Source organism: Equus przewalskii, chromosome 1 (assembly GCF_037783145.1).
Source record: "Equus przewalskii isolate Varuska chromosome 1, EquPr2, whole genome shotgun sequence".
Lineage (NCBI taxonomy): Eukaryota > Metazoa > Chordata > Mammalia > Perissodactyla > Equidae > Equus > Equus przewalskii.
In genome coordinates this window covers 170,118,505-170,144,945 of record NC_091831.1, presented here as the reverse complement: position 1 = coordinate 170,144,945, position 26,441 = coordinate 170,118,505, and the positions used below count along the sequence as shown (strand labels likewise).

The following is a 26,441-nucleotide window of genomic DNA, read 5'->3' as shown; positions in this document are numbered from 1 at the left end:
ATGCATAGCCCAAGTGGATTTCGAATAGTTTTAAACATGTTCAACATAAATAGGCTTTGTCTAGGAGTAGGCGAAGACGAGTAAGAATTATAGTCCACAAGGACTACAACCACTTTCTTTATGCTCAGCTGAATGCATATCTTCTCTCTTGTCCTGCCTGCTGCTTTATTAAAAGTTTCTTCCCCCTTGTTCCTCATTGCCAAATAAGCAAATATCAGCATCACTAAGAAGGAGAAGAGGAAGGGTGTGGTGAGCTGGCTGCTGACCCCTGGTCTGTCCATCACCTGCAACTGGAGCCTTGACAAAGTGACTTGCTGCCAGCTGGCAAGTGGAGGTGCTGTGCCTCCGGGGAGCCCAGGGCCCTGGCTTGGCTGCCAGCCCTGGGGCTGCGGAAGTGGCAGGGCTTCCGGATGGTCCGTGGGTCTGAGCCCAGAGCTCACTCGCTCTCCTTCTGGCTGAGATGTGTTCTTTATTTCATTAATGACATATTTTAGCACTGAGGGGTATAAATAAAGGACAGGGAACTTGAGCCCAAGGGAGGCTTGAGCTTGGATAAGAATCCAGAACTTCTTCCACTTCTACTGTGGAAGCTCCAGATACTATGAGGATTCCAATTAACCATCACCATGTGTGGCTTCCCCTTTTCAACCCCCATTGCCAGCCCTCCAGAACACAGGGCTGAAGGGATGTCCAGAAGTAAAGTTATGGCTAATATTGTCATCCAGCCGACAGAGGCTCAGTCCTAATCCGACACTCATACAATTGCCCCCCTGCCTTGGTAGACCCTCCCCCAGGCAAAGCTCTGGAAGCCACCACTAAGTGCCAGCCCCACCAGCACCCATGGGCAGAGAGCCTTGGGTAAGCCAGCTTCAGCACTCACTGGCATCTGGTCAGGATTACATTTCTAGCTTCATCAATATTTTTCACTTCTCAACCTTGCTGTACTATATTCTTCTGACTCTCGAGAGCAAAGGGAAAGATAAATTTCAGAAGAGTAGTTGGGAGAACCCAATCCTGTATTCTCAATCACCCTCTCCCCAATTCCAATTTTTAACTACTTATTTCAAGGACCCATAAAGGGCACAGCAGAGAGAGCTAGGGCCCTACATCCATAACCACATTTCCATATCCACCAGGCTGAAACAATCTTCCATTAATGAAAAGTACCCTCAAACTGGCAGATGTCGCTGAAGACTTAAACTAGGGAGAGATTGGCACTACAGTTGGTCACTTTTGGACGAAAGTGCTTTTCTTTCAGCTCAACTCATTCATATCTCTTCATTTTCTGGAGAGTATAGACTTAAGAGGTGACCCGTCTGTATCCTTAATTTTGAGATAGCAGCTGAAGTTTTCATTTTCTTTTTTTGGGGGAGGGGGGCGGTTAGCCCCCTGACCTGCCTTAAAATGTGACAGGCTTCGTGCTGACTTACCCAAGAACACAGCACAACCATGACTTACTCGGCTTATCTGGAGAAAGAAAATACGTATTTAGTAAAAAGAGAAGATAAAAGCAATGGAACAGTTGGTTATACACTATAGATTGTAATAAATGAAAATACTGAGTGCATTTTAAATGATTAATGTATGAAAACTGTCATCACTTACTGTGCATTAATCAAGAAAAAATGCACACTGCCCATAGTGGTTAATGTTGCAGGCCCATTGTTCAGCTTTGATAATGTGCATAATAATGCTCAGTATGACAATGAGTTGGGGTAGCTGAAAATTTAGGATGGTTGCAAGTTTGGTGTAGTATTTGGATTAGCATCTTAATCTGTGCCTTGTCAGCCTCATCAGTACACAAGCTATGCATTTTTTTCCAAAACTAGCAAAAATATGGATGCATCTTTTTTTTTTTTAAATCAAGAATAATGACCAAGGTACCTGCTTAAACAAATACTACCAGCATTCATTAGTTAGGATGGTTACATGTAAAAGAAATGATGCCAGATAGTAACAAATCCAAGAGAAGTTTATTATGAAAATGGCACCTGCAGATGAAAAAATTAAGTTACATAAAGACAACCATGTATGTGACATGTATGAGAATCTACAAAAGTATAAAAAGAACCCTGTTGTAAATGAAGTATGTACATTTCTGATTTGCAGCATTATCAATGGTCAATGAAAAAAATGTTTCAAAATAAGCCAGGCACTCAGGAAGTTAGGTCCGGTTAGCTTCACACAAAACAAATGTACCATAGCTGTCGCTTTGTAACGTTTTAATTTTTTTTATATATATACTGTAGAGTTGGTAACACTGCTAAGATTTTTACGAACAGAATATCCCTTTCCCCATTATTCAGCTACTTGGCACCAGTCTCCTCATAAAAGTTTTCATATATTTGTACAAGAAATAGTTAAAAACACAGACACAGTCTTCACAGGTAATGAAGTGTTTTTTTTTTCATTTTGTAATTTTAAACACTATGGATTTAGACAGCAGCTGTGATTATCTGTTAGTTTAAATCACCAGAAATCATTTTGACACAACACAGAAACATTTATAAAAGAAAAAAAAAACCAGCTGTCTAGCTGTTCTTTGCAGCTGATAGGTGCATTCCTTTGATTGTTCGATAGCTAGAGTAGAGCTTCCAAAATTAATCTTTAAATTTCTTGATTGGCCTTCTTCACCTTCTAAACCTACTGAAATCCTTCAAGTAAGCTCACTATTACCATTTGTGGCATTTCTCTTCTTTTCGTTAGTATTCCACGGTGGTTTGGGTCCAACTCATGGAATCAAAGGTCGTAGAGGAATCCACTCAACACAGTGATGTTCAAAGGACAGCCGAGTTACTAGATTAGCATTGCACGCATACACAAATAATATACGACAATTCTATATTCCATTACCCCCTCCCCTTTTGTTTTTAAAAAATGTCGGTTGGCCTTTGAAATAATTTTCTGTCTCACTGGTAATTGCTTTATATATTGCTCCATCAGCCAACCTGGAAGGAAACCAAAGAAAAGCACCCACTGCTTTTAGGTAGAGCACAAGGGACTCTGGGAATGTGAACCACTGAGGCTATATGGCATCAATTTATTGAATAGATCTGAGCGTTATTCTTCAGTGCTTGTGTCGCACTCCAGAAGAAAGAGTCATACCCAGAATTCCATTGTGGGAAAAATGGCTCCATTAACCTTGAGCTAGTTAAGAGTCTTTTTATCTCTGAGAATGAAAAAGGTTTTGGAGAAGAGGGGAGAGGGAGAGATGAGGAGGGAAAAGGGGAGACGAGAGGGGGCAGGAAAGAAAGGAGAGGTCGGGAGAATATACACCAGCAAAGCAACAGCAGGAATTTTAAAAAGTGAAACGGAAGATTCACAGACAGTAGAAGCAGCATAGGGTGACATTACAGAGGAAGGCCACCACACAAAAATCACTAACCCCCAAGAATCACTGATTCACTAGGACTGCAGGAATGGGACTGTACCACTCCGGACTAGAGATCGAGCACAGAGAAGACAAAAGACAAAACAACTACATTAGCTTAGTATATACTGCATATAGAAACACACATGGAAACTGCGATGGGACTGACAGCCAAGGACACGTACACATTGCACACATTACAGTTCTCACATCTGTTATTAGATGCCTTAACAAACAGCTGCCAAAAATGGAGTGGAAGAAGAATTTATACTTGACAGTCATTTGGAGTGTCTGACACTACACTGATTTCTGGCAACAAAGACAAAATAGGATATTTTTTTCTTTTTCTTTTTCTTTTTTTTTTTTTTACTTAATGTGCGGTTTTCTGTTGCAGTTATCTGTTTGAAGCTTATTAACCCATTCTTTAGTTTTAAACCTTACTGGTTTCGACCTAGAAGTAAGAGAACCAAAGGGAAAAAAAAAACGCCATCAAATCAAATCAGTCCCCCAAATACAACCTTTTTTAGCAAGAAATGAAAAAAATCAAAAACACGTTAAATATTTTTTTCCTTCTTTTACTCTGAAGTGTTATTGAAGTTGCAAAAATTAGCCTCAGTTAGACTGAGAAAAGGAAAAAAAAAAAAGCTCAACTAAATGCAGTATGTACCTAAACTGCTCCTCAGATCAGTTTGATTGAGTTTTCCAAAAGCCCCTTTAAAAAGGGCTTTACTGACCCATTAAATTTAATGTGAGGCTATGTTTGTTAGTTGGGAGGTAAAACATTTTAAGTCCTGCAGCAAACGTTAATGAGGGCTTTCTCTTAACTAACCAAGGAGACTGCAGCAACGGACTCCAGACCAGGACAGAACACATTTTTTTCCCCAAAACCCAGCCCAGGAGCTGCATTTTGTATGAAGACAACACAGATTAATAAATGATAGCACCATGGTTTTAGAAATTAAGTTAATGTTTCAGTAATTAACATTTAGTCCAACTTTTTTTTTTTTAAACATTCTAGTCACAGGCCAGAAATTAAGTTTAAGAACCCAAATTATTTTTATGTGCAAGTAAGAAAATCTTAAAATCTTAACCATAAAAAGAGAATTAAATTCTGCATAAAATTCTAAAATACTATCCCCCTATTTTTAAAGGAATTAGGAACAAAAACAAAAAACCACCCCATTTCATTTGACTTAGTCAAACAGGGCACATTGTTTATGCTTGTCTCTTTCAATCTTGATCACATCAAGATCTTTATGAAGAAAACCCAATGGTTGTCACTTGAGCAATCTGTTGACCACAAGACTGAGTATTCTATGGCAGAGGCATATACACATTAAAGACATCTTAATAAAGATGCAAAGGAAAGCAAAACAACCCAACACACATCTCAGAAGAAGACAAAATGGCAGGCAACTTGGTCATCTGACCCTCTGAAGGCAAAAAATAAACATCTTTACAGGAAAGAATAAGTCAAGTTAAAGAAAGAGGGGATGGAATGGGGACCGCCGTGTGGAGAGAAGACGCTGACCTGCTCGAATTCAAAGTGCTAGAATTAAAGGTCTAAACGAAAACGCCGACGATGCCTCCCGCGAGCGGAACCCGCCCCGCGCTGGGGGCGCTCAGTCCTCCTTGCGCTCCAGAGTCTGTGCCGCGTGGATGCCGTTGCTGTAGACGGGGAAGGGCAGCGTGGAGAAGAGTCCCTCGGCCGTGGTGAACACGTTGCCGGCGGGCATCTGCGTCAGGCTGGCGGCGCTCACGGCGCCGCCGAACGGTCCCGACATGTTGAGCCGGTGCACGTGGTGGTAGAGCATCTCCATGGGCGTCTTGGGGTCGAGGCCGAAGCCGGGGCTGTTAACGTCCACGAAGTTAACAGCGTGCGCGTTGGGCAGCAGGTTGCCCTGCATGGCCAGGGTCACCTCGGCGGGCGCGTAGCGGATGGTGCCCGTGGTGTAGACCCTCTGCGCGGCCGTGCTGGTGGCCGCCAGGGTCCCGGTCACCCTGTGCACCAGGGGGAGCACGACGTTGCCCGCCTGCAACCTCTGCAGCGCCTCCAGGTCCCCAGTGTACAGCAAGGAGTTGGACGCGCTGGGGCCGCTGCTGCCGCCGCCGCCGCTCCCGGGGTGCTTGTCCCGCGGGGACGCCGAGAGCGGGGGCGACAGCGGGTCGGAGGCGACGGGGGCCAGGGCCGCGGTGGCCGAGGCGCTGAACTGAGTCTTGCGGGCGGCGGCGCCATCGGCGCCTGGCGGGGTGAGGACCGAGTCGGGGATGGCCACGTGCAGCCCCCCGCCGCCGCCGCCGCCACCGCCGCCGCTGCTGCCGCCGCCGCCCTGCGGGGACGGGAAGTGCTCGGAGCTGGGGGGCTTGGTCATGCTGTAGGGAGACTCGTTCCTGGAGATCTCCCGGTTGGGCGGGTAGTTCCAGATGCTGCTGTCGTTGTCGAAGTTGATGGGTTCCGAGATCTCCGTCTTGATCTTGAGCACCGAGGCACTGTTGGGGGAGGACAGCAGCCGCGGGGGCTCCACCAGGCCCGCGTCCAGGCCGCCGGGGCTCGACGCGCTGGACAGGCGCCGGCGGCTGGCGCTGCCGCCCTTCTGCCGTTTCCGCCGCTTCTTGCGCTTCTGGTGCTTGCTGGAGGCCTGCGCGCCCGCCTCGGCCGCGCTGTCCGAGTCCTTGGCGCTGTCCGACGTGAGCGACTCGCAGTTCTGCAGCCGCAGGTCCGACTCGCTCTCCACGTAGCGCTCCACCTTGATCTGCATGGGGCCCAGCGCGCCGAAGCCGTCCTCGCCCGCCTTGGGGTTCTCAAAGTCCGAGTGCTCGAAGCTGTCGTCGCTGTCGCGGCTGTCGGGGTTGCTGGAGCTGTGGCCCTCGTCGTTGCAGTTCATGTCGTTGTCGCACGTGCTGCCCGACTTCTTCCGGTCGGGCTCCGGGTCTTCGCTGTTCTCAGACTGGTTCCCCTTCTCGTCCGACTTGGAGTTCTCGTTGTCCTCTGCGTGGGGCCGGCGGCCGGGGCGGCGGGGGTGGGGGCGGGGAGAGGAGACACAGGAGACACCACATTAGCAGGGCCAGATCCCCCCTCACCTGCTGGGGAGGCGGGGCGGGGGCTCGCCCCATCCTAAGCTTCTCCACCACCCTGGTAACTTAAAGCCTGGGCTGTCGCTCTCTTGGGGGCTTAGATTAGCAGGGCCTTTACTCAAAGTGTGGTCCAGGGACCAGCAGCACTGGCATCATCTGGACGCTTGTTATAAATCCAGAATCCCAGCCTTCCCCCCAGACCTATGTATCGGATCCCATTTGAACCAGATGATCCTAATTAGGAATCCAGGTGATAATTAGGCACATAAACGTTTGGGAAATCCTGCAAAAATACTGGGAGTCAGGAAATAACCTGGAATAAGGTGTTAGTGACACACAGAAATGATGGTATGCAAGGCGACTTTCTAAAGAGGTCTGTGCCTCCCACTGGTGAATATTTGTTCATTACGAAAACCACACTCTGTTCCTAAAGTTATTTTTCTCTACAGCGCTTACCACTATCTGATTCACTGTATGTTTTATTTATTTTTATTTACTTCTGTCTCTTCCTCCAACTAGAATATAAGCTCCACAAGGCAGGGCATTTCTTTTTTGTCTACTGCTATGTACTATATAAATAGGGAGCAGAGACTGTCTGTTCTAGAACTTCTGCCCTAGTGGAGAACTTTCAAATGAATGCAATTTAGGAGACAGGAAAACAATCAAGATCCTTTGTTCTGCCTCATGCCCCTGTGTCTGGAGTGGAGGGATGTGTGTTAATAAGTCTTGTGGGCTGGTGCCCTGAGGGTGGGGGCTGGGGGAGCCCTAGCCATCCCACACATTTTACGGAGAACAGATTTGCCCAGTAATACAGCCCCAGAAGACTGAGGGATGCTGCTGCTTTTACGGCTCTGTGATGTGATGCTTTTGCATGGCAGCCTGGACTAGATCTTCGGGCAAGTCATGTCACTGCTCTGGCCTTCGTTTCCAGAGCAGAGCAGGCTGGGTAAGAAGAGGCTGAGGGGTTTTGCAGCTATAAAATTCTCTGAGTTCTGTGCTCCCTGGCTCTATATGTGGAAGGGGGTTGGGGATTGGAAGAAAAGTAAATTTTTGTATTAACTTTCTTCTGCCCCCAAAACTACTCAGAAAGTCTACTTCCCAAAATAACTAGAAATGAGAAAGCATGGATTTGTTCTGCATAGATTCAGAAAATAATAACAGTCCAGCATCTGAAAGAATCATTTACCGATGCCATTAAGGATCCCACTTTAGAGGCGCAATCCGGCTTGGTGAGGATGTGACTATTTGGGGCTCAAAGTCACAGTCTGACTTGAAGCAGCAGAGAGAGCCCGAGCTGCCTATGGGGTTAGGGCCGGGCTCCTTCTGTGTGGCTGTGGAGGGCTGCCATTGAGTGATGACTACATCAATCAATCTCTCTCTGTATCTTTATGTACATAGATTTATATACCATGAAATACCTATGCCTACATGTGTATAAATATATACCACAACATACATATACGTATATATTTATACACTACCATGTATACATGCCTGTATATATTTGTATGCTACCACATACATATATGTAGATATTGTATGTCTATACACACATACATGTGTGTGGTGGTATATAAGTATATATACATATGTACAGAGAGAAACTCAGGTAACTTGATGTGACATGTATCTCTCTATAAAACCTGACCGGTTGCTTTGCTCTGACCACGGCCCTCTGGCCGCTGCCCGCCCCTCGTGCTGGGGAAGGTAAGCCACTACTGCAGAACATGGAGAAGTGGTAATACCTGTAATACCTGAGGTGTCTTTAGAGTCGGATTCGGAGTCGGATGTCTCCGAGGATTCCGACGTTTTCTCTGGCAGGTGGGGGAGCTGCGCGATGTCCATGGGTGTGTCCTTGTACTCGGGATTGCTGTGGGAGGGAGGCATTCATCAGGAGTGCACACACCCGTTCTGTATGGTTTGCTTTGGACCCTCTTTTTCCCACTCCCTTGGCCCAAACTTTTGAAGTTTAGAGAATTTAAAAGACTAAGCATGAAATCATTTCTCAGCTCATCATGGGACTTTTATAGAAGCTGAGATTGCATGTGCTGGGGACAGGTGCACCCTGCTACAATGATTGAATATCCAAATGCCACATGAAAGCCACTAAAAAGCTTTTAAATAATCAGGGCCCACTGGGGGCCAGGGACCTGTGCTGCTTGACATTCCTCCCAGTATAACACCTGGGGGAAGGGAGGATGAGAAGTACTCTCAGCAATTCATTCTCATACCGCCTGGGGTGCCGTATCTTCTCCTGGGCTCCTAATGAGTCCATTGCCTCAGTACCCTTGTCTTGGCCCCTTGATGGAGCTTCTCAGCTGTTCAGATAGTGCCAAAGGTACTGCGGGGGGGCGGGCAGAGCCCTCAGCGCCTCACGATCTGACAGATGCACAGGTGCACCTTGGGATGCGTGGCTTATGGCTACCGAACTGTCAACACACCCATTACAATCATATTTTCATCTGCTCATGTGGTGTACACCTGTGGCTTGTTAGCTGGAACTCTGATTGCAGTGGGGAGAGTCCCAGTGTGACAGAGCCCCTAACAGAATGGATTGAACCCCATTTGCACAAACGTGCTTAATTTTTGTTCTATTTTTAATTTAGAAACAAGCCTTTTCTGGAAAAGAGAGTGTGTTTGGTCAGTTTGAGTTAGATGTCTTCTAGAAATGCCACTCTAAAGCCAGCCTGATGTGGGAGCAGAATAGACTACTGTAATCTGAAGGCACAAGGAAAGCCTCTTGCCTCCAAATAGCAAATGGCACTTCTATCCTTCCATGAAGGCTGGCCAACCAGAGACTTACCAGAAGTGATTCCTGACTCATTGCTAATCTCCAGTGAAACGCCTCTCTTAAAGAGTCGTTGTTTCAGTGACTGCCCTAGAACTGCAGATGTCCCTGGGGTGGTTAATTCACTGAGATGGGTTTCAGGCATTTACTCCTGAGTGTGCATTAGCTTCAGCAGCAGAGCTTTCTCTAGCTAATCAGATGAGACCAGTGGTGGGAAGGTGGCCTTAGCACTTATGCAGTCTCTGAATCTCTAGGAGCCTGTAAGTCTATCAAGCATTGGGAGGGAATGGGAAGAAGACTACGGGAGCAGTGATTCCAGAACGGGGATGGACAAGCCCGGATGGGGCCCAGAAGTGAGGGATTCTGGGGGAAGAGGGAGCATGAATATATTGCTCAGGGAAGAACAAAGCACAAAAGTGTGGGGAAGAGAAACAAACTTCAATGTTGCTATTTTGCCAAGGCCAAGTGCTTTTCTTAGTAGATTTCTAGCCTGTAGAAGTGATACCAATGAGGGCGAGACTTGGTGGAGTTTCCTCTGCTAAAGCCCATCTGTCTTAGTCTCCTTTGGTCCAGATGCCATGGGGTTCACAAGTCACTTGTCACCCAACTTACAGTCTTTCATTATTGAACAGAGTGAGTCCTTGGGTCAGCTGAAACAGGTCCAGCACATCTGAGATTGAGGCTCCTGAGCCTGAAGACTGGTCTTTGGTACCCAAACTGCTTCCTTCCTCTCCATGTGGAATTAGATGGACTAGAATCACCAAACACTCATGTGCTTGTACCATGTGATCCTAGGCTGGACCAACAGCGTTGATCCAAAGTTGCGTGGACTGACCTCTCCTTAACCCTTCTCACTCCCTCCATTTGGGCACAGAGTAGGATGTCATGAGGCTGATGAGGCAGTAAGAAAGATGCAGATAGGAAGAAATCTCCTTGAATGGGAGTAATAGCCATAGAGATTACTTTAGTACCCTAGGTACATGAACCTGAGATACATTTTCTAGTCTTTGGTGTCTCTGTTACCAATGCCTAATTTTAAAAAATAATAGGTCTCCTTGGCACAACATCATTTTTGCCTAGCAAAAGAATGTCAATGCCACAATACCTTATGCTATTTCCTTTTCGGCATGTGAATTTTCATAACCTTCTGCATTACGTATAGCCACTGTTCCATAAACCTCTATGTAAAAGGATTTCTTGATATCAGAACTCATCTTGAGCATATCACAAACAGGGGATAGTTTGCATGAAAATCAGGCCTTGGAGGAAGCCACATTAAACACACATACTTTTACCTTCAGAGAGAATTAATGTAGAGTAGAAGAGGTCAAAAAGGGAAAAAGAAAGCAGATAAATGAAGACTCTTTTAAGTGGTGCACATTAAGGCCCTCTCTAGAGCAATAATCATTAGAGTCTGATTGATATGCTATTGGTAGCAAGCACATTCATGCCGTCAAGTCATCACCAACGCGCGTGAACACACTCTGAAGGGCCAGTGTGCTCATGAGCCATGGCTGTCAGCATCTCAGCTCCATTTGGCTGTCTCCAAGAAAAATGGGACTCAGGTACTCTCGGTCTAGATTAGCAGCCAAAGGGCAACAACTTCCATTCATAAGACCTATTGGAAGTTTTCCTACTCATACTACGTGTGGGCCCTGCTTGGTGGCTTTAGACCAAGAGAAGCCAAAGACTGGAATGACAGTGGTGAGAGAGAGCCAGACTGAACATTCGGAGAGCTTCAGGACAGGACTGGTGGAGAGCCTCCCAGAAAGCTTGCCCCCAAACTCAGACCACCCAGGTTGTCGGTCTTGGTTGCTTTTTTTGCTAGTTTGACTCCAAAGGCAGAAAGTAAGGAAGGAGAGAGAACTGGTGTCACACACTAGAATTTAGGAAGCCGCTGAGCTTGGCCACATTTATGGATATAAATTTGAGGACGCATTAAAACAGCAGTAAAACTTGCCTGAGATCACAGCAGGGAAAAGAAGATTGCCTTCATTTCTATACTGGTATTGTCTTGATTCTGGCAAAGCAACTCACTCTGCTTACCAAAACTGTGATGCCTAGGGAGTCAAACCCTATATGATATGCTGAAGCTTCAAAGGGATGGAGTCCAGGAGGAATACAATGTACCTGCCACTTTTTCCCCATCCTCTTTTGCTTCATTTTCACAAGGATTGGAGTGCATGAGTACAAGTACATGTGGGAGGGAGAAGGAGGTGCTTTTTGAATGCTCCAGCTGTAGGCAAAACTGTCTTCTTTTTCTGGCCTGAACACTTTTGGGGAAAACAAAGTAACTTCTGCAGAGCTGCCCAAATGGTTGAGACCAAGAATTATAAAAAATTCTGTGAATCTGCCCTCGGAGTCCTTTCCAACACAGCTTTGCTCTTTTCACATTTCTTTGAATCTTATGGAAAGAAAAGCAGACTTTCCACATAAGTCCACACGAGATACTGTCAAAAGGTAATACAACATGTCAGCTGTTAACCATCGGGCTGCATATTTTATACCTAAGACAGAAATGAAAAAGAATCAGAAAATATACCTAAGAAGATAATTCACCCAGATGATATTCTTCTCGTTGGCATTCTTGGCATTAATAGCTATGGTGGCGCTGGACTGTATCCAAATATATCCTCCGTTCTTCTGCATCCAACGGTAGTACTTCGTTACACACTGGCCCTTATTCAGCACTGGGGGAAAAAACAAAACAAAACAGAAGGCATTGTGTATTAAGCCTGAGACTAAATGACTGTCATCTCTGCAAAACCTCAAGCTTAGAAAGGCAAGGTCCCACACCAAGCCCGGGGTGGCCCTCTGGACGCTTAATGTAGGATGCCATTAGTAGGACAAATGAAATCAACAATTCAGTGGAGCGGAGAGGGTTAGTAGCATTTGTAGTAAGCCTTGATTCTGTTTTGGGCAGCCATGGTGTGAAAAGAAGAATAGAAGGAATACAAATCTTGTTGACTCACAGAACACCTAAGCGGTGTGGATATTGTGAATGGGTTGGACCCCTTCGAGATTCTGGATATTTGAATGGCTCCGAAGATGCTTTACCCCCAGTCTTTGATCATTCCCCTCAGTGCAAGCAGTATCAAACGGCGTCCTTATACGTCTGTTCCTTTTGATCTTGTCTAACGGAATTTATAGTCCGTGTATGAACTAAATTTACATTGGTTAGTCAGGGCAAATTCTGATGAGACTTTACTGAATGTTGGAACAAAATAAATCCCCCAACCAAGTCAGAGAAAAACCCTGGCCTAAGGGAGGCACAGAATTGACTTGGCTGAAGCCAAACAGAGTGACAGCTCCACACAGACTCTGAAATATGGCCCCAAATGAAGGAACAAGTAAAAACAATCAGTAACGTGAAACGGTGCCATTAAATACCCACTGAAAGAGAGCTTTAAAATGCAGATGTTAAAAATGATACTTTAACCAAAATCTTGCCAAGGTGAAATTGATTTGATTTGTATCTGGGTACTCCTGAGCTAGTAAAAGGGGGAAGGTGCAGTAAATCATCCCTTGAAATAAAGTGCTATGGATGGGAATGGTTTAAAAGGATGCCGGAAACGTGCAGAACCTGCTGTTAAGACTTGGCTGCCGATCACGGCCACTCCACACCCCCAAAAGCGCGCCGGTTGGGCGGCCACTAGAGGGCAGTGTGCACTCGTCCACGTCGCCCACTTTTGGCATGTCCTTGTCTCCGTCTGCTAAAATGAAAAACCTCTAACTGCTGTAATAAATTTGGCTAAATTAGCTGCTAAATGGTTATCTCAAGTAATATGTATTTGCATTAATCATCTTGCTCTAAACCAGAACAAGCCAGAGTCCTAAAGACGTAGTAAATTCATATTGTCCATTTAATTACGGCTAATAAGTGCTTCATAGACAATAGTTTCATGAAGTACATTTTGATTTTTTTGGGGGGGGTGTGGATGGGTAAAGAGAAGTCACTTTGGAAAAGAGCCATGTTTAAGGCTGCGACGCTCTTCCCGTCGTGTCTGAGCCTCTCTTCCTGGCTCTGAAAGTGATCAAAAGTCAAACCTCCACGTATTATATCCATAGACATAGAAACTTTAATGCTTTTCTCCCATTTTCCCTTTTGCTCACAATACGCTAAATGGATGGTTGTAAAATTTAGTAGTTATGTCTCAACAGTTGCTTGAAAAAGCCTTGCTTTGATGAGGGCTTCAAGAAGTGGCAAGTTCTATCCTGAAACTATTCAACGGTTTAGTTTCTTTTTAAGGCCCGGAACTGTCATCGTCTGTCGGTGGCGAGGCTCCACAGGTAGCATTGTCCTCTCCTTTTGTCGGCGATTGTAAGTTCTGCCATTCTGCATGCATGGCTTACCAGCCTACAAAACTGCGTGGCGAAGCTGAAAGCAGGAAAATACAGACTCTGCCGTACAGCTCTTCTGTCAAAATCGTTGTTGCATGCAACAAGATGCGCTTTTATTCAGATCCGCTCGAACTGGTTAACTATTAATAGAAGAACGGTGGGTTATAAAATTCTGCCCACTGTTTCAGAGAGAAAACTTAGAGCACCCTGATCAGTGGTTGGTGTATAATTCTATCTGCTGTGTATCTGGAATAAAGAAGAATTTCAAATGGGTCTAGTATTTTTAACAAAGGCAAGGAGACTAAGAAGCCCCTTTTTAGAATCACATGAAGAAAACACTGAGATGGTAGGCCAGATCAGCCCAGTCTGGCTGGGGATTCTGGACCAGAATTTGACCAAAGGCAGGCAAAATTAAAAAAAAAAAAATTATCCCTAGGATACAGTGCATAGAAAGGGGCAATGTGAGAAAGGAATTGTAAAATCAAATGAGAATTTGCAGAAGCAATGTAAAGATCACCTTCCCTTCCTTTCTCTTATTTAAAAACAAACAAACAAAAAAGCAAACAAAACCTCAATTCTGAAATGCAAAGCCAGAAAAACCTGTGCTTCCGGGTGGGCTCCATGTATGCGCTGTGAAGGGGGCTGGAAGGTTTGTTTGCTCAAAGACAGTTAAGGCAGCATGACTCTGGGTCTGATTAAGTGCCTCTGTGTTTCCTGAGAAGATACATACAAATTTATTAGGGCCATGAATATACGAATACAGCCTTCTTTACCACCCAGGCCAAGGGATGTCTAGCAAAGAGAGGAGACCTACATGAAAGAGAGGCAGGCTGGGTCACTTTTGACAGGAGGAAGTGGTTGTGAAAGGACTGACCAGGAGGGAAACCCCTAAGGGGTTCCTTGGGGGCGTCGGGCAGCTACTTGAGTGCCTTAACTTACCGTGGTAAACGCAGTGGAGACCTCCATGTGTCAGCAAGAATCTAGATACCAGCAATAGGGCATGGAGTTAGCTCTCACTAGAGTGTGAGATGTTGACCAAAATTGTGCCCTGGTTGCTTTTGTTTATCAGGAGATCCCATAAAAGATGTCACAATGGAATTTTGGTTCCTTTAATATGAATAAGGAATAATTTTTTCTTGGGGCTCCAGAATATAAATTTATGACTTTGGGATGAAGCTTCTTTCTTAAAAAAAAAAAAAAATCATACTGGCAAATCAGTTGGATCACTCCAGCTGTGCCAGAGGCAGGATCTGACAGCTTTTCCTGAGCTCATGTGGTCCTAATCAGCTCAAGAAGAAAAGCCACCTTGGTGCCAGTTTGGAAGAGATTTTTAGTTTGTAATAAATTGGACAACTTGAAAAACACAAAAACTTTCTCAATTCTCTTTCGTCCAGTGGCTGTTGTTCTTGTTTTTGAGTTTTAGCTTTAGATAATGGTGAGATATGAGAGAACGTTTGTGTCTGTCTATTTCACAAAATCCCTTTTGTGGGGAAAAACAGAAAGAAGCATGATGTAAGTTACTTGATATGGAAGTCCTTAAAAAGTGGTTAATTGTCCCTTGAAAAGAGATAGAGAATCATCAAATCAATGAGCCCAGGAGTGAATTCCTAACAATATGCTCAAACTATAAAGAGAGGAAGCAGACAGAGAGAAAATATATATGTGGATCACATTTTTAGTGTTATACCATGATATGGTCCAAGTACTTCCAGCACATACCCTGGCGTCTTCTTTTTGGTTTATCTCAAAGTTTACTTTTTTTTTTTTTTTGTGAGGAAGATTGGCCCTGAGCTAACATCTGTTGCCAATCCTCCTCTTTTTGCTTGAGGAAGGTTGTTGCTGAGCTAACATCTGTGCCAATCTTCCTCTATTTTATGTGGGATGCTGCCACAGCATAACTTGACAAGTGGTGCTAGGTCCGCGCCTGGGATCTGAGCCTGCGAACCCTGGGTGCTGAAATAGAACTTGTGAACTTAACCACTACACCGTCAGCCGGCCCCTTGAAGTTTACTTCTTGCCGTCTGAGACTTTTGGGAGAACAGCCTGTGTGTCTCTCATTAAATTCACTGATCACATCATAACGTCTCTAGAATTATGTCTTTAAAGTTGTGCTATAGGAATTAGTTTCTATGTAAGGATCGTAAAACATTTAAATGGGCTCTTCTTAGATTTTACATGGTAAACACGAAGACACAGGGAGGATGCGTACGTCTGCCCCAGGTTCACTTACAATCTTGAACGGTCCCGGGTATAAACGTGAACCAACGCTCTGCTATCACACAAGAGCTTGTTCCTTTTTACTCTGAAGTCTAGGCTGTAGCCAATTGCTTTTGGCTGCTATTGCTCTGAGGAAAACCAAGAAGCTGTCATCAGTACCACTCCACTTGCCAAGCTAAGGGTGCCTTTGAGTTACACACTGTGCTCTTCAGAGGACAGAGGTGACCCCACACTTGTGCGAAGAAGACAACAGAGACAAAGGGATTTAAATCCTCCTGGTTGAACTGTCCCAGCTCAGCTCATTTGACAACTTTTGGCTATTAGCATCAAAACACCACCCCCGCTAAGTGGGAAGGGAGTGGCAAACACAGTTCAATCGAAAGAAAATTGCAGAGAGCTTACAGTTTCGAACACGTGAGCTTTTACATCAAATACACATTTTTACCCCCAAAAGACTGGATGCTCAGTTTGATTGACTATCTTTTTAAAACGTCACTTCGTCTCTTGGTTTGAGTGGTAGCCATACAAGAAATGTGCTGCTTAGAAAGAACAACTACTGTCCCCAAATCCGATGACCTCTTTGGCTGAAGCGCACATCCACGCTCTGCACACAGTGGCCAACAGAGGGATTTCAGTTTCCTTGGGAAAACTTTGTCCACAGAAATAGACTGATGACTGAAAGGACATAAAGGAAGGCTGTGTCTGTGGCAGGAACATAATTCTGTTAGTAAATCAAAACAAATCAGTACAAGTTTGCCTTCAGAAATATGGAGAAAAAAAGAGAACATGGTCTCTTCCTGTTGGGCTGTTCTACAAAATCAAAGCCAAAGATTCTAAATAGTGAGTTACTTGTGTCTTAAAAAGAAGGAAGCAGTCTAATTCAGTTTGAAGAACACATATCAAAAGCGGTCTTTTAGCAAAGTGCCTCACAAAAGGACATTTTAGCGGTTTGCATATGCATTAAAAAGCGGCAGTACTTGGTGTATTCAGGTAAGTATAGAATAAATAGGAAATGGTGAGGTCATCGGAGATTTCACACTTCACATTCACACAGCTGGACAAAGAGCTTCATTATCGTCATGGCGATAGGAGGACGCATCTGCCGCGCCATTCACCCCCTCCTTGAGGTACTAGTGGCCGCAGAGAACGGAGAGCGGGCAGCTTCCGCCAGAAACTCAAAAATTATTTTTGAATTCACTAATATGGAGTGTGCGTGTAAGTAAGGAGGGCGTGCTAGAATCATACTTTCTCCTTAATACCACCGTTGGGGGCTTCGTTGTACCCACCGGTTCTCTTTCTACATTCACCAAACTGGCAGATGAAACATGAAAAAGAATACTGACTCTTTAATCTCTGCTTCTCCACCTAAGGCCCAAGGCAGGCTGACAGGGAACTTCATTCTGGAAACAGGACTTTTTTTTTTTTTTTTTTAAATTCTGGATTACTTTTTCCTCTGCTTTTGAAAACTGTGGGCTATAGGGGAATGAACCTGACATAGACTTAAAACAGGAACAAGTTTCTTTATCTAAAAAGTTATCGTCCTTGACGCTTACAGAAAGGTCATTTTCAAAAGCCACAGGAGAAATAGCATTAGAGCCAGAAACTCTGCGTTCAGTGCTTTATTTACCCGCAACAGAGACAGTTTTTCATTTACAACTGCTCATAGGCTCAACCCAGGCTTTGATGCTGTGCAGACTTTCCTGTAGATTTTGCAATTAGCGAGCTAGATGTCTTAAATAGCAGGCATCCACAAATTGGTTTTTAGTTTTTTTGTAAATCTATGTGCCAAGCAATATTTGGTAAAGTTTAATGATATTTGATGCTTAATGTGAGTTACGAGCCTAAAGACAGAAGACCTGTGGATGTTCTGTGAATGCGTATGCATCATCTATGGATTTTCCCCCAATGCGCTAATGACAAGCCCTGCTTGAATTGCTATCTGTGTGATTTATAACCTCAGAAGAGGTTTTTTCCTATATCACTGCCAATTGATAGATTTTTATTAACTGTTAATATTGAATCGTACAGAAAACTTTTCATTGATTTAGAACATGTCAATTTGTTAAGTTTAAAAAATAAATTTCCCTTTTCTTCGTGATAATGTGGTGAATTGGAGACCAATGCTTTTAAACACTGATGGTATCGTCTTCTAAGACAGGAAGAATCAAAGGAATTGGTGGCGTGAGTGACATTGAGATCTCAGATTTTTTTCAAGCTGTTTTCACTCCAACCAGGGAGTTTCAGTGCCACTCATTCCTGCCCTTCTTGACCTAAAATAGTTAAGGACAGAGGATTTCTTAGCCCCCATGCCTTCTTTTTTTATGTGAGATTTAGCTATATAGAAGCAGTGAATTCTTCAGCATGGAATTGAGAAAGATTTATGGCTAGGAAATGAGGAAAATGGTGGATTTATTCACTCATTCAAGAAATTTTTTTTTTTTTTTTTAGGAAGATTAGCCCTTAGCTAATTACTGCCAATCCTCCTCTTTTTGCTGAGGAAGACTGGCCCTGAGCTAACATCCATGCCCGGCTTCCTCTACTCTATATGTAGGACGCCTACCACAGCATGGATTTTGCCAAGCGGTGCCATGTCTGCACCTGGGATCTGAACTGGCGAACCCCAGGCCACCGAGAAGCGGAACGTGTGAACTAAACCCCTGAGTCACCAGGCCAGCCCCAAGAAATATTTTTTTTTAGTGCCTACTCTATGCCAGGCACTGGGGAAGATCAAAGTGAGCGAAACCAGTCATGGGCCCGCCCTCCTGTAGCTGTCTCAGTTAGTCACGGCGATTCCATTTCCCTTGCTGGTGACTGGCTTTGGTTTGGGATATGATGGAACACTGGATGACGAGACGCAACGGGAAGTCTGTCTACTGTGGGAGATTGTCAAAAAGCTTTCCTCATTCTGAAAATAAGGATTTACCTCTGTTTGCCTTCGAATGGGAGACAGATGCTTATCAGTCATTTTTACTAATAAATTGATCACAGGGATAACTCTTATGGAAAGTGGTGTGTAGGTCTGTGAAAGCACAGGGTCTGACCCGGTCAGGGGGAATTCTCCTCCTCCCTTTACAAATGAAGAAGAGTGGAGTAGCGGGGAGGTTAGGCTGAGACGTAGGGTAACCTAAAAAAAAAACAAAGGCAAAATGGATGAGGTGGATCTTACACTCGAATTTATCGTATGTCTCTGGTGGACGCTGTGTTTCTGGATGCCGTCATTTAATTAAGTCCACCGGACAGCTTTAACAAGAAATATATAGGTGGTGAGGCATAGGCATATCAAAGCTAGTGTTCCAGAAAATCAGGATTATTTAAAGGAGTCCAGACAGATTCCATTTGTTTACCTGTTCTGCAGAGTTTCAGAAATCCAAGTACTTTATTGTGAGGCCATTACAGATTCTCCCACGTAGCAGTGTGGTTGCCTCTCCGCTGAACGGCTCTTCCGCCACTTCCTTCTGGATGCCAGAACTCTCCCTCGGAGTTTCATGTTTGATGGGCTCCTCCCAAGTCCCAAGGGGATACACTTGGATCATTTAAACCAGTCACGGTCATTCCATCCTTGCCAGCGTGTGGCGTAGGCTTCGGTATTTCATGCAATGCTGGACAATGAGACATAAGGGGGCTTCTCTCTACTGCAGGGCCTCTGGGAATGTTCTCTTTTCTTTCAAAAATGAACACAAAATGGCGACTGACCCTTTCCTGATTTTGGACATTGTCCTGTGAGGAACTGATGACTGACAGGGAAATAGCTGTCTTTTGAGCATGAAGAGAAAGTTAAGACAATTTCAGAGAAAGTTTACGTCATTTTTACTTGGGTTTTCTGATGAACCAGAAACATCAGCTAGATGGACACACCAGATGCATTTGAGCTGATATGCCCTGAGGAAAATTCTAGGAAGCCAGAGAGGATGTGGGAGTTCATAAAGAGGTTCAAGTAACCTGATCCTTAGTTAACCCTATATTTATGGGAAAACCATTTTATACTAAACATATGTGCCAATTAAATCCTATGCTGCTCTTTTGTGTAGAAAAAGTCTGAGGTTCTTAGAGATACACAGGGTGTCATTTAATCAATGTTTTAATAAAAGTATTTTAAAGTATAGTTTATACAAGATGAAGAAAAAGATGCCATTATAAGAAGTAATGGAATTGGTTTTTATTAAGGTTAATTGATTTAGATTAAAATGGATGATTTCTTTAGAAGTTTTGTTTTTTTCCTGATCATGCTTTATAAGAGCAATGGGTTATTTTCTCTCAAACATCAGGCGGTTCTTTTTATGAGAATAAAAGCAGCTATTAATTGAAACAGTAATAAGGAGAAGCCCGAGAAGCCATGTTGGAATCATAAGCATCTGTTGGTCAAATCGCAGTTCTGGCTTCCTCTCTGGGCAGAGAGAAAGATCATGTGTTTCTGTATTCTGTGTGCTTTCGTGTGCTCCTCTGAGCCTGGAAGCCCTTTACACCGCCCACATCTCCTGCCAGCCTGGCTTCTTGCCATCTTCTTTCAAGGTCCAGGGAAACTGTGTCTTGGGACTTCTCCACCCTCCCTTGGCTGCCCCCACCTCTGGGGTTTCTGTGTTTTGTTTATACATCTTAATAGTCCTCATTTTATGCCACTTTTTCAAAACTGGCTGTTTTCATGCTGTCTTCTCTACCAGTATGTAAGCTCCTTGAAGGTAGAGACCATATCTTAGTTATTTTTGAAACCTGATAGCAATACCACAAAGCTTTGAATATGCTAAGTACTCATAAATGTTAGATGAACTTGAACAGGGAAAATATTCACACGTGCAATCAAGTGAATAGAAAAAATATTAAGCTGGGAAAAAGAATAAAGACCTCTTTTTGCTTACAAGTTGACTATTACTACTATTTATACTCTATGAACCCTCTCCACTGATATTCAAGACTTTACATCTTTGTAAAGAAAGAATCTATCAAGTAATCACATACTCGTTCATTTGAACAACGACTGAGATACCCTCAGAGCCAAATCCCTACTCATATTTTACTCCTATTCATAAAATTCATCTAATTGGAGAGGAAAATGAAGTCCTTAAGATGGTCAGTCGATTTGTGATTGCTTTTACTCCATATAAAGTAACGCCGTCTAACTACTAGCAGTCAGTACTTCTCCAACTTTCACATGACGGCCAGTCAGCTAGGGAGCTTGTTCACTGCAGATTCGGATTCCGTGAGTCTGGGCGTCGGCCTGAAACCCTGCATTTCTATAAAGCAGTGGAGCAGCGTGGCAGAGACACTCCCCTGGACCTTAGGCCCTTGCTGGTCTCTGTTCTCTGTGTTCGCCTGCCCTTGGATTTGAAAAGCCAGAATCAGCACTTGCCAAAAAAAAAAAAAAAAAGACATAAAATAATAATACTAATTCACTCCTGTATAGAGTCCTGGCGCTATTTTGTCTTCACGTAACAGTCTTTTTAGTTAATGGACAGGCACATGATGTAGACTGACTTGGCTTCTGAAAAAAGTCAGACGTGGTAGCCATTACACGCATTTCCTCTCACGAGAATTTTCATATTCACATGGAAGAAGAGGAAAAACTCATTTGCTTTGGGAAAAAGTCCACCCAGTGATCGGGCTGCAGCTGAATCCCTGAGGACTCAGCCGTGAAAAAGGCCCAGATCAGAAAATAGAAGGGCCCCACCCCACCCCCTCATTTGGCCCTCCCATAATACTTGATACCTTCCCTTCTTCCTTCTCTCGTGGCTTCCTTGACTGTGTGCAATGGCTGCATACCCAAATCAACAATTAAATTCCCCCTTTGTTTGTGTGGCAGATGACAAATGCATGGAGGACATCTTGTGTTTCCTAGGCAGGCAGGGCACTTACTTTGATTGATGCTCGGTTGTGGAAAAAAATGAGCTGGGAAGGAATTACAATGGAGGGCCTGCAGACTGGAAGGGGATATACTAATTAGTCCTGCATTAAGCAGTCAGCTTGCATTTGGCGATGAGATGCCTTCAGGAGGAAGTGTGGGGGTTATTGATGCAAAACAGCATGCAGTGCATTATGCCAGGTAGCTGTGGATTAGTTTTGTTAGGAAGTATAGAATTTTGTAATTAAGAAATAAACACTTAGGCTACTGTATTTTTTTTTTTAACTCCTCCCAAATATATTGGGCAGGCCACACTTTTTAACTCTACGTGATCTCATAGACAGGCTGGAAGTCCTTCTCTCTTTCTGAAATAACTCTTCCAGAGTTTCCTCATGCTGGGTGTGGTTCTAGGAAGGGAAAACTGACACCACTTCTACACTTTCTGGCTCCCTTTCTCTGAAGACCCACAGATGCAGAGCCTTGAGCTTGCTGGTGGAGCACAACATTATAAAGGGAAGGGAAGGTTTCCCTCAGGCCACTCTTGCCAGGTTTTAGAGACTTGTTGCTGATTTGACCTGGGAAGAACCCTTGGGTATCTCTAGACAAATTCAGTCTTTTTTTTTTTCTTTTTCTGCTTTATCTGCCCAAATTCCTCCGGTACATAGTTGTATATCCTAGTTACAGGTCCTTCTAGTTGTGGCACGTGGGATGCTGCCTCAATGTGGCCTAACAAGCGGCGCCATGTCCGCGCCCAGGATCTGAACCGCCAAAACCCCGGGCTGCCGCAGTGGAGAGCATGAACTCAACCACTCAGTCACGGGGCTGGCCCCAAATTCAGTGTCTTTTATAGACAAAAGGCTGGATTAAAAGGGATGAAGGAGAAATACAAAGCATGTTTCTCTGTTTGGTTTAGCAATCGTGATTTGCCCTTAGACTTTTCAGGCCACAGGCAGAGGGAGAGTAGTAATTGGTTGTGCCGAAACCGCTCTCATAATTCAAGAGTGACACAGATGCTCCAGGTAACTGGAGTGTGCAACTCTACGGAGACATGACTGCTCAGCTGGAGGTCAGGACCTCCTGAGCAATGGAAAACCGGAGGGTGGTGGGCAAAGATGCTCAAATGATTGCTAATATGAGTGATTTAGAATTCAAACCTTGAAATGTTGATTTGGTCAATTTGGCCTGAAGAATCAGTGAAATTGGTTCAATGACTCCAGTGAGTTGGCTTACAGAAAAAAAAAATCACAAGGTCTTTGGTCACTGTGTGAAATTCCCTTGGTTTTAGAATCCCAGGATAATTTCACTAACCCGCCATGTTTGTATAGATAATGTGATTCTTTTTGTTGAAACCCAGTGAACTATCAGGTGTCTTGTATTAACCTGGTGGGAGAGTCAATGCTCCAAAGTTGTTGGTTCAATGTCTTCATGTTGTCAAATCCTGGTACTGCCCAGATTCCCTTTTACTTTTCTCATTCTAGAGACGAGTTCATCTATGGATTTACAGAGGCCTACACTAGGAAAAAGATATGTGATAAAGATAGCATTTTGAGTTATCAAAGACTATTGAATCTTTTTTTTTAAATCTTATCCATAAACCAGCACATAAGACAGATAATCAAAATAGAAATATGATCAGATGACTAAAACCTGTCTTTCATGGACAGAACAAGGAATTGTGCCAATAGCTCTAGGAAGAAAAGCTAAATAGTTAATGTGGTTTATTTTTTAACCATCCCTTTGTTTTAGAATTCTATCTTATTCCTGAGCTGATTCTATGTCACCATGACCTTCTCCTGCCAAGAAGACACAGTTGAGGCATCCTTCAGTAATAGCCTAGGGCTTTGGACAAGCAAGATGCTGTGCTGGCTTTCTGCCTTTTCTTCCAGTGTTTACACAACCAAGACTTATTACATGCTCTGTCATTTTGTTACTGGGCTGGCTTTGGTTTGAGAATTAGGTAAACATCAGACATTCCATCACACAATTTTAGACTCAATCTTACTTTATAATGATGCTAATGTTTATTGTACAAAGCAAGATGCATTTGTATATTTTAGCATTTTATTTCAGTCACAGAATGCAAAACCTGACATTGGCATCAGTTTGATTTTTGTGTGTGTGATTGAAGATATTAAGCACTACAAGAATGTTGAAATTTCAATCTGATTAGGATCAAAATTCTTCAGGATCAAAACACTCCTTTTCCTCCCCCTACAGTTTTACTAATTGTGTGCTACTTGACATTGTGGAGTTATTCCACAGCATGAGAGCTAAATATGTGAAGTGTATTTTACTGTGCAGAGTTATCAGCTCATTCTATTTGTTTTTCATGTGTTTAAGGTTATTAAATGAACTTAAAATTAGAAGTCATGTGTACGAGTTGAAAGTATGAACTCAATCTTTATTAGTAGGCTAAATCATAAAGCAATCGCCAGCCTGTCAATATCACGCAATGAAAGAAATCACAGAATTTGAAAGCATACCTTCTCTGTTTATTAGTTGGCAAGAAACAACAAAAATTAGGAGATTAGCACAATAGTGAATGGCGGAGTTGTTTATTTTTAGGATTCTCAAATTATTCCCATTACTAAAAATGAGATAAAAGTAGATGGCAGAGAATGGCATCAGACATATTTGCTAGAGACCTTTGCTTTATGGGAAGAAACGAACTTCCCTAGCTCACTGTTCCTGACGAATTGTATTTCTTCAAGGTGTAAATCAAATCCCAGAGAGAGCGTGACATTTTCCAAATAATAACTGAGGATGACAACGTTCTCTTTCGTCAGCATCAGGTTTCTGAATTTAGACCTCATTTAAGATTCCAAAATCAAAAACACCCCCCTCTCTCCACACACGTGGTTTATGACAGCGTACTACAAATAAGATATTCATTTTTAAAGTCTGGATCTCTGGCATATATTGGTCCAAAAAATATATCCATAGCTTCCTCCAAAGATTCTGATCTTTCTCCATTTTCTCGAAATTCCCAGCTACAAAGAACCTGATGTTTCTTTTCAAGAAATGGCATCATTTTTTTTCCCCAGTTAATTGAAGAGCCATCTGCTTCTGCGATACACAACACCCATTCATTCTTAGCAACAAGTGTGTTTCTTAAATCCCTGGTGTGCGATACCAAGGCATGTATGTAGTCTGTGTGGGGAGCAGAATCTGCTGGAGAGCAGCCTTGCAGGCAGGCTTTTCCCAGAGACATGGTATATACAGACTTTGATACTGAACTTGGTCCCACGTCAGTGTTACTAATGCAGGGTTAAAAACACAGTGCAAGATGCTCACACTCTGAGACTCTGGCTAGCTGGCTGTCTCTCCATCAAGTCTTTGCAGACCTGAGTTTGAAATGAACAAATGACAGCACAGGGCAGAAAGGATCTAGAACAGCTTTCCTCAGCCATGGCAAGAAAGGAGAGAGGAAGTAACTACAAAGGCCACCTGGCTGGTTTTACAACATAAAACTTCAGCTGCAAGCTGTACCATCTCATCTGTGGCACCTGGCATGTGTTTAAAACCAGAGTTCAGAACTTGCTTAGAATCTTCTGGAATATAGCTGGTAGAGCCCTCATCTTTTAGGAAGAGTCCATGAGGTCATAGAAAAGACCTACCTCTGGCTAGAAAAGGGCAGCCCCTTTCTAAGAGGTCCACCGGATCACTGCATCCTGCCTTATGGGATTGTCAGAGCCCTTCAATGCACAGTGTAAACAGCCCAGCTGAGTTGGATGAGGGAGGACAGTATGAGGATGCTGGTGTGTGAGATGCTGCTGGGACTCTGAGCATTGCTGGTCCCGCTCTGCTTAAACGCCCAAACAGTGCCTTAGACGTGAGCCTGTAAGTCAGGAGTTGGGACCCAGACTCAAAGAGCGGAGATGAGTTCCTTTCCTCCCAGGAGTCAGGAGATGGAGGTACCTGCTCCTCTGAATAACCCTCTTTGCAGAAATACAGAGAAAAGATACTGCCTTTGAGAACTGCTCTGTCCACGTGATGTGCTCTGCCCTGTGCCCGGGCATCTCCCTCGCCCCAGTTTTGTGGCTAGTCAAGTAGGAATTTTTATAGGCTCTGGCCTATTTGAACTTGTCTTCTCCCAGGTATATTTTGAAACCGAGACCGCAAATTTCAGAGAGGAAGTTGCTCTCTAGAAAATGAAAGGGTCAAGAAAGCACTTAAGACAAAGACTCCCCCATCACTTCATGGGAGAGAGAGCACAAGAGACCACGAAATCCCGGGTGAGCACCTAAAGATCCAGCAATTTCTCTGGGCCTGAGGTCCAACTTTCAATCTAACGCCAAAACAGGTTGAAGTGATTTATGTCTCAGTTTTTCTCAGTGCACACTGACAGTCACCTCAAATGTACCCAGGAGACAAGAAGGGAAGAACTGACACTGAAACCAAGCATCAGAGAGAGACGACGCCAGCCAGGTTGCTCCCACACACAGGAGGTACTTACAGTCCAGGTGACTGTGCCTGATGCCCTCGACGTCTTCGGCGTGGATGAAGTGGTAGCATCTCTTCCCTACAATGTCTACAGGGGTCAGATCCATATAATCACTAATCCTGCAGAGGGAAGAACCCAGGCCGGAAGTCAGAAAGGGGAAACACAGAAACCGTCCAGTGACTTAGAAACAAATCTACTGATGATTTTCGTTATACCAGGGTACCGGTGAGGAAGTGGCACTTCGAGGGAGAAGCCTTGATAGATAAGATTATTTCTTTAACGTTTAACAGACTTTTTCAAAAGTAGGAAATGTACTGGATCAAACAATTGTGTTTAGATAATTAGATAGGTTTTTCTTTTCTTTTTTTTGGCA

General features: G+C 43.9%; 1 protein-coding gene across 18 annotated transcripts in view; it reads right to left on the bottom strand.

The window, feature by feature from the left end:
* Positions 1–1,954: 1,954 nt before the first annotated feature.
* NPAS3 (neuronal PAS domain protein 3) overlaps positions 1,955–26,441 on the bottom strand; it is an 828,951-nt gene continuing 804,464 nt past the window's right edge. For 12 of the 18 annotated variants that reach the window (XM_070587900.1, XM_070587907.1, XM_070587910.1 and 9 more), the window contains 4 exons: positions 26,081–26,187; positions 11,776–11,923; positions 8,191–8,315; positions 1,955–6,359 (listed from right to left, as the gene is read on the bottom strand). In XM_070587900.1, coding sequence (XP_070444001.1) covers positions 4,993–6,359; positions 8,191–8,315; positions 11,776–11,923; positions 26,081–26,187 — 1,747 coding nt within the window. In that variant the 3' untranslated portion in view covers positions 1,955–4,992. The remainder of the gene's footprint in view (positions 6,360–8,190; positions 8,316–11,775; positions 11,924–26,080; positions 26,188–26,441) is intronic. The other 6 variants (XM_070587925.1, XM_070587964.1, XM_070587981.1 and 3 more) reach the window with 1 other exon arrangement.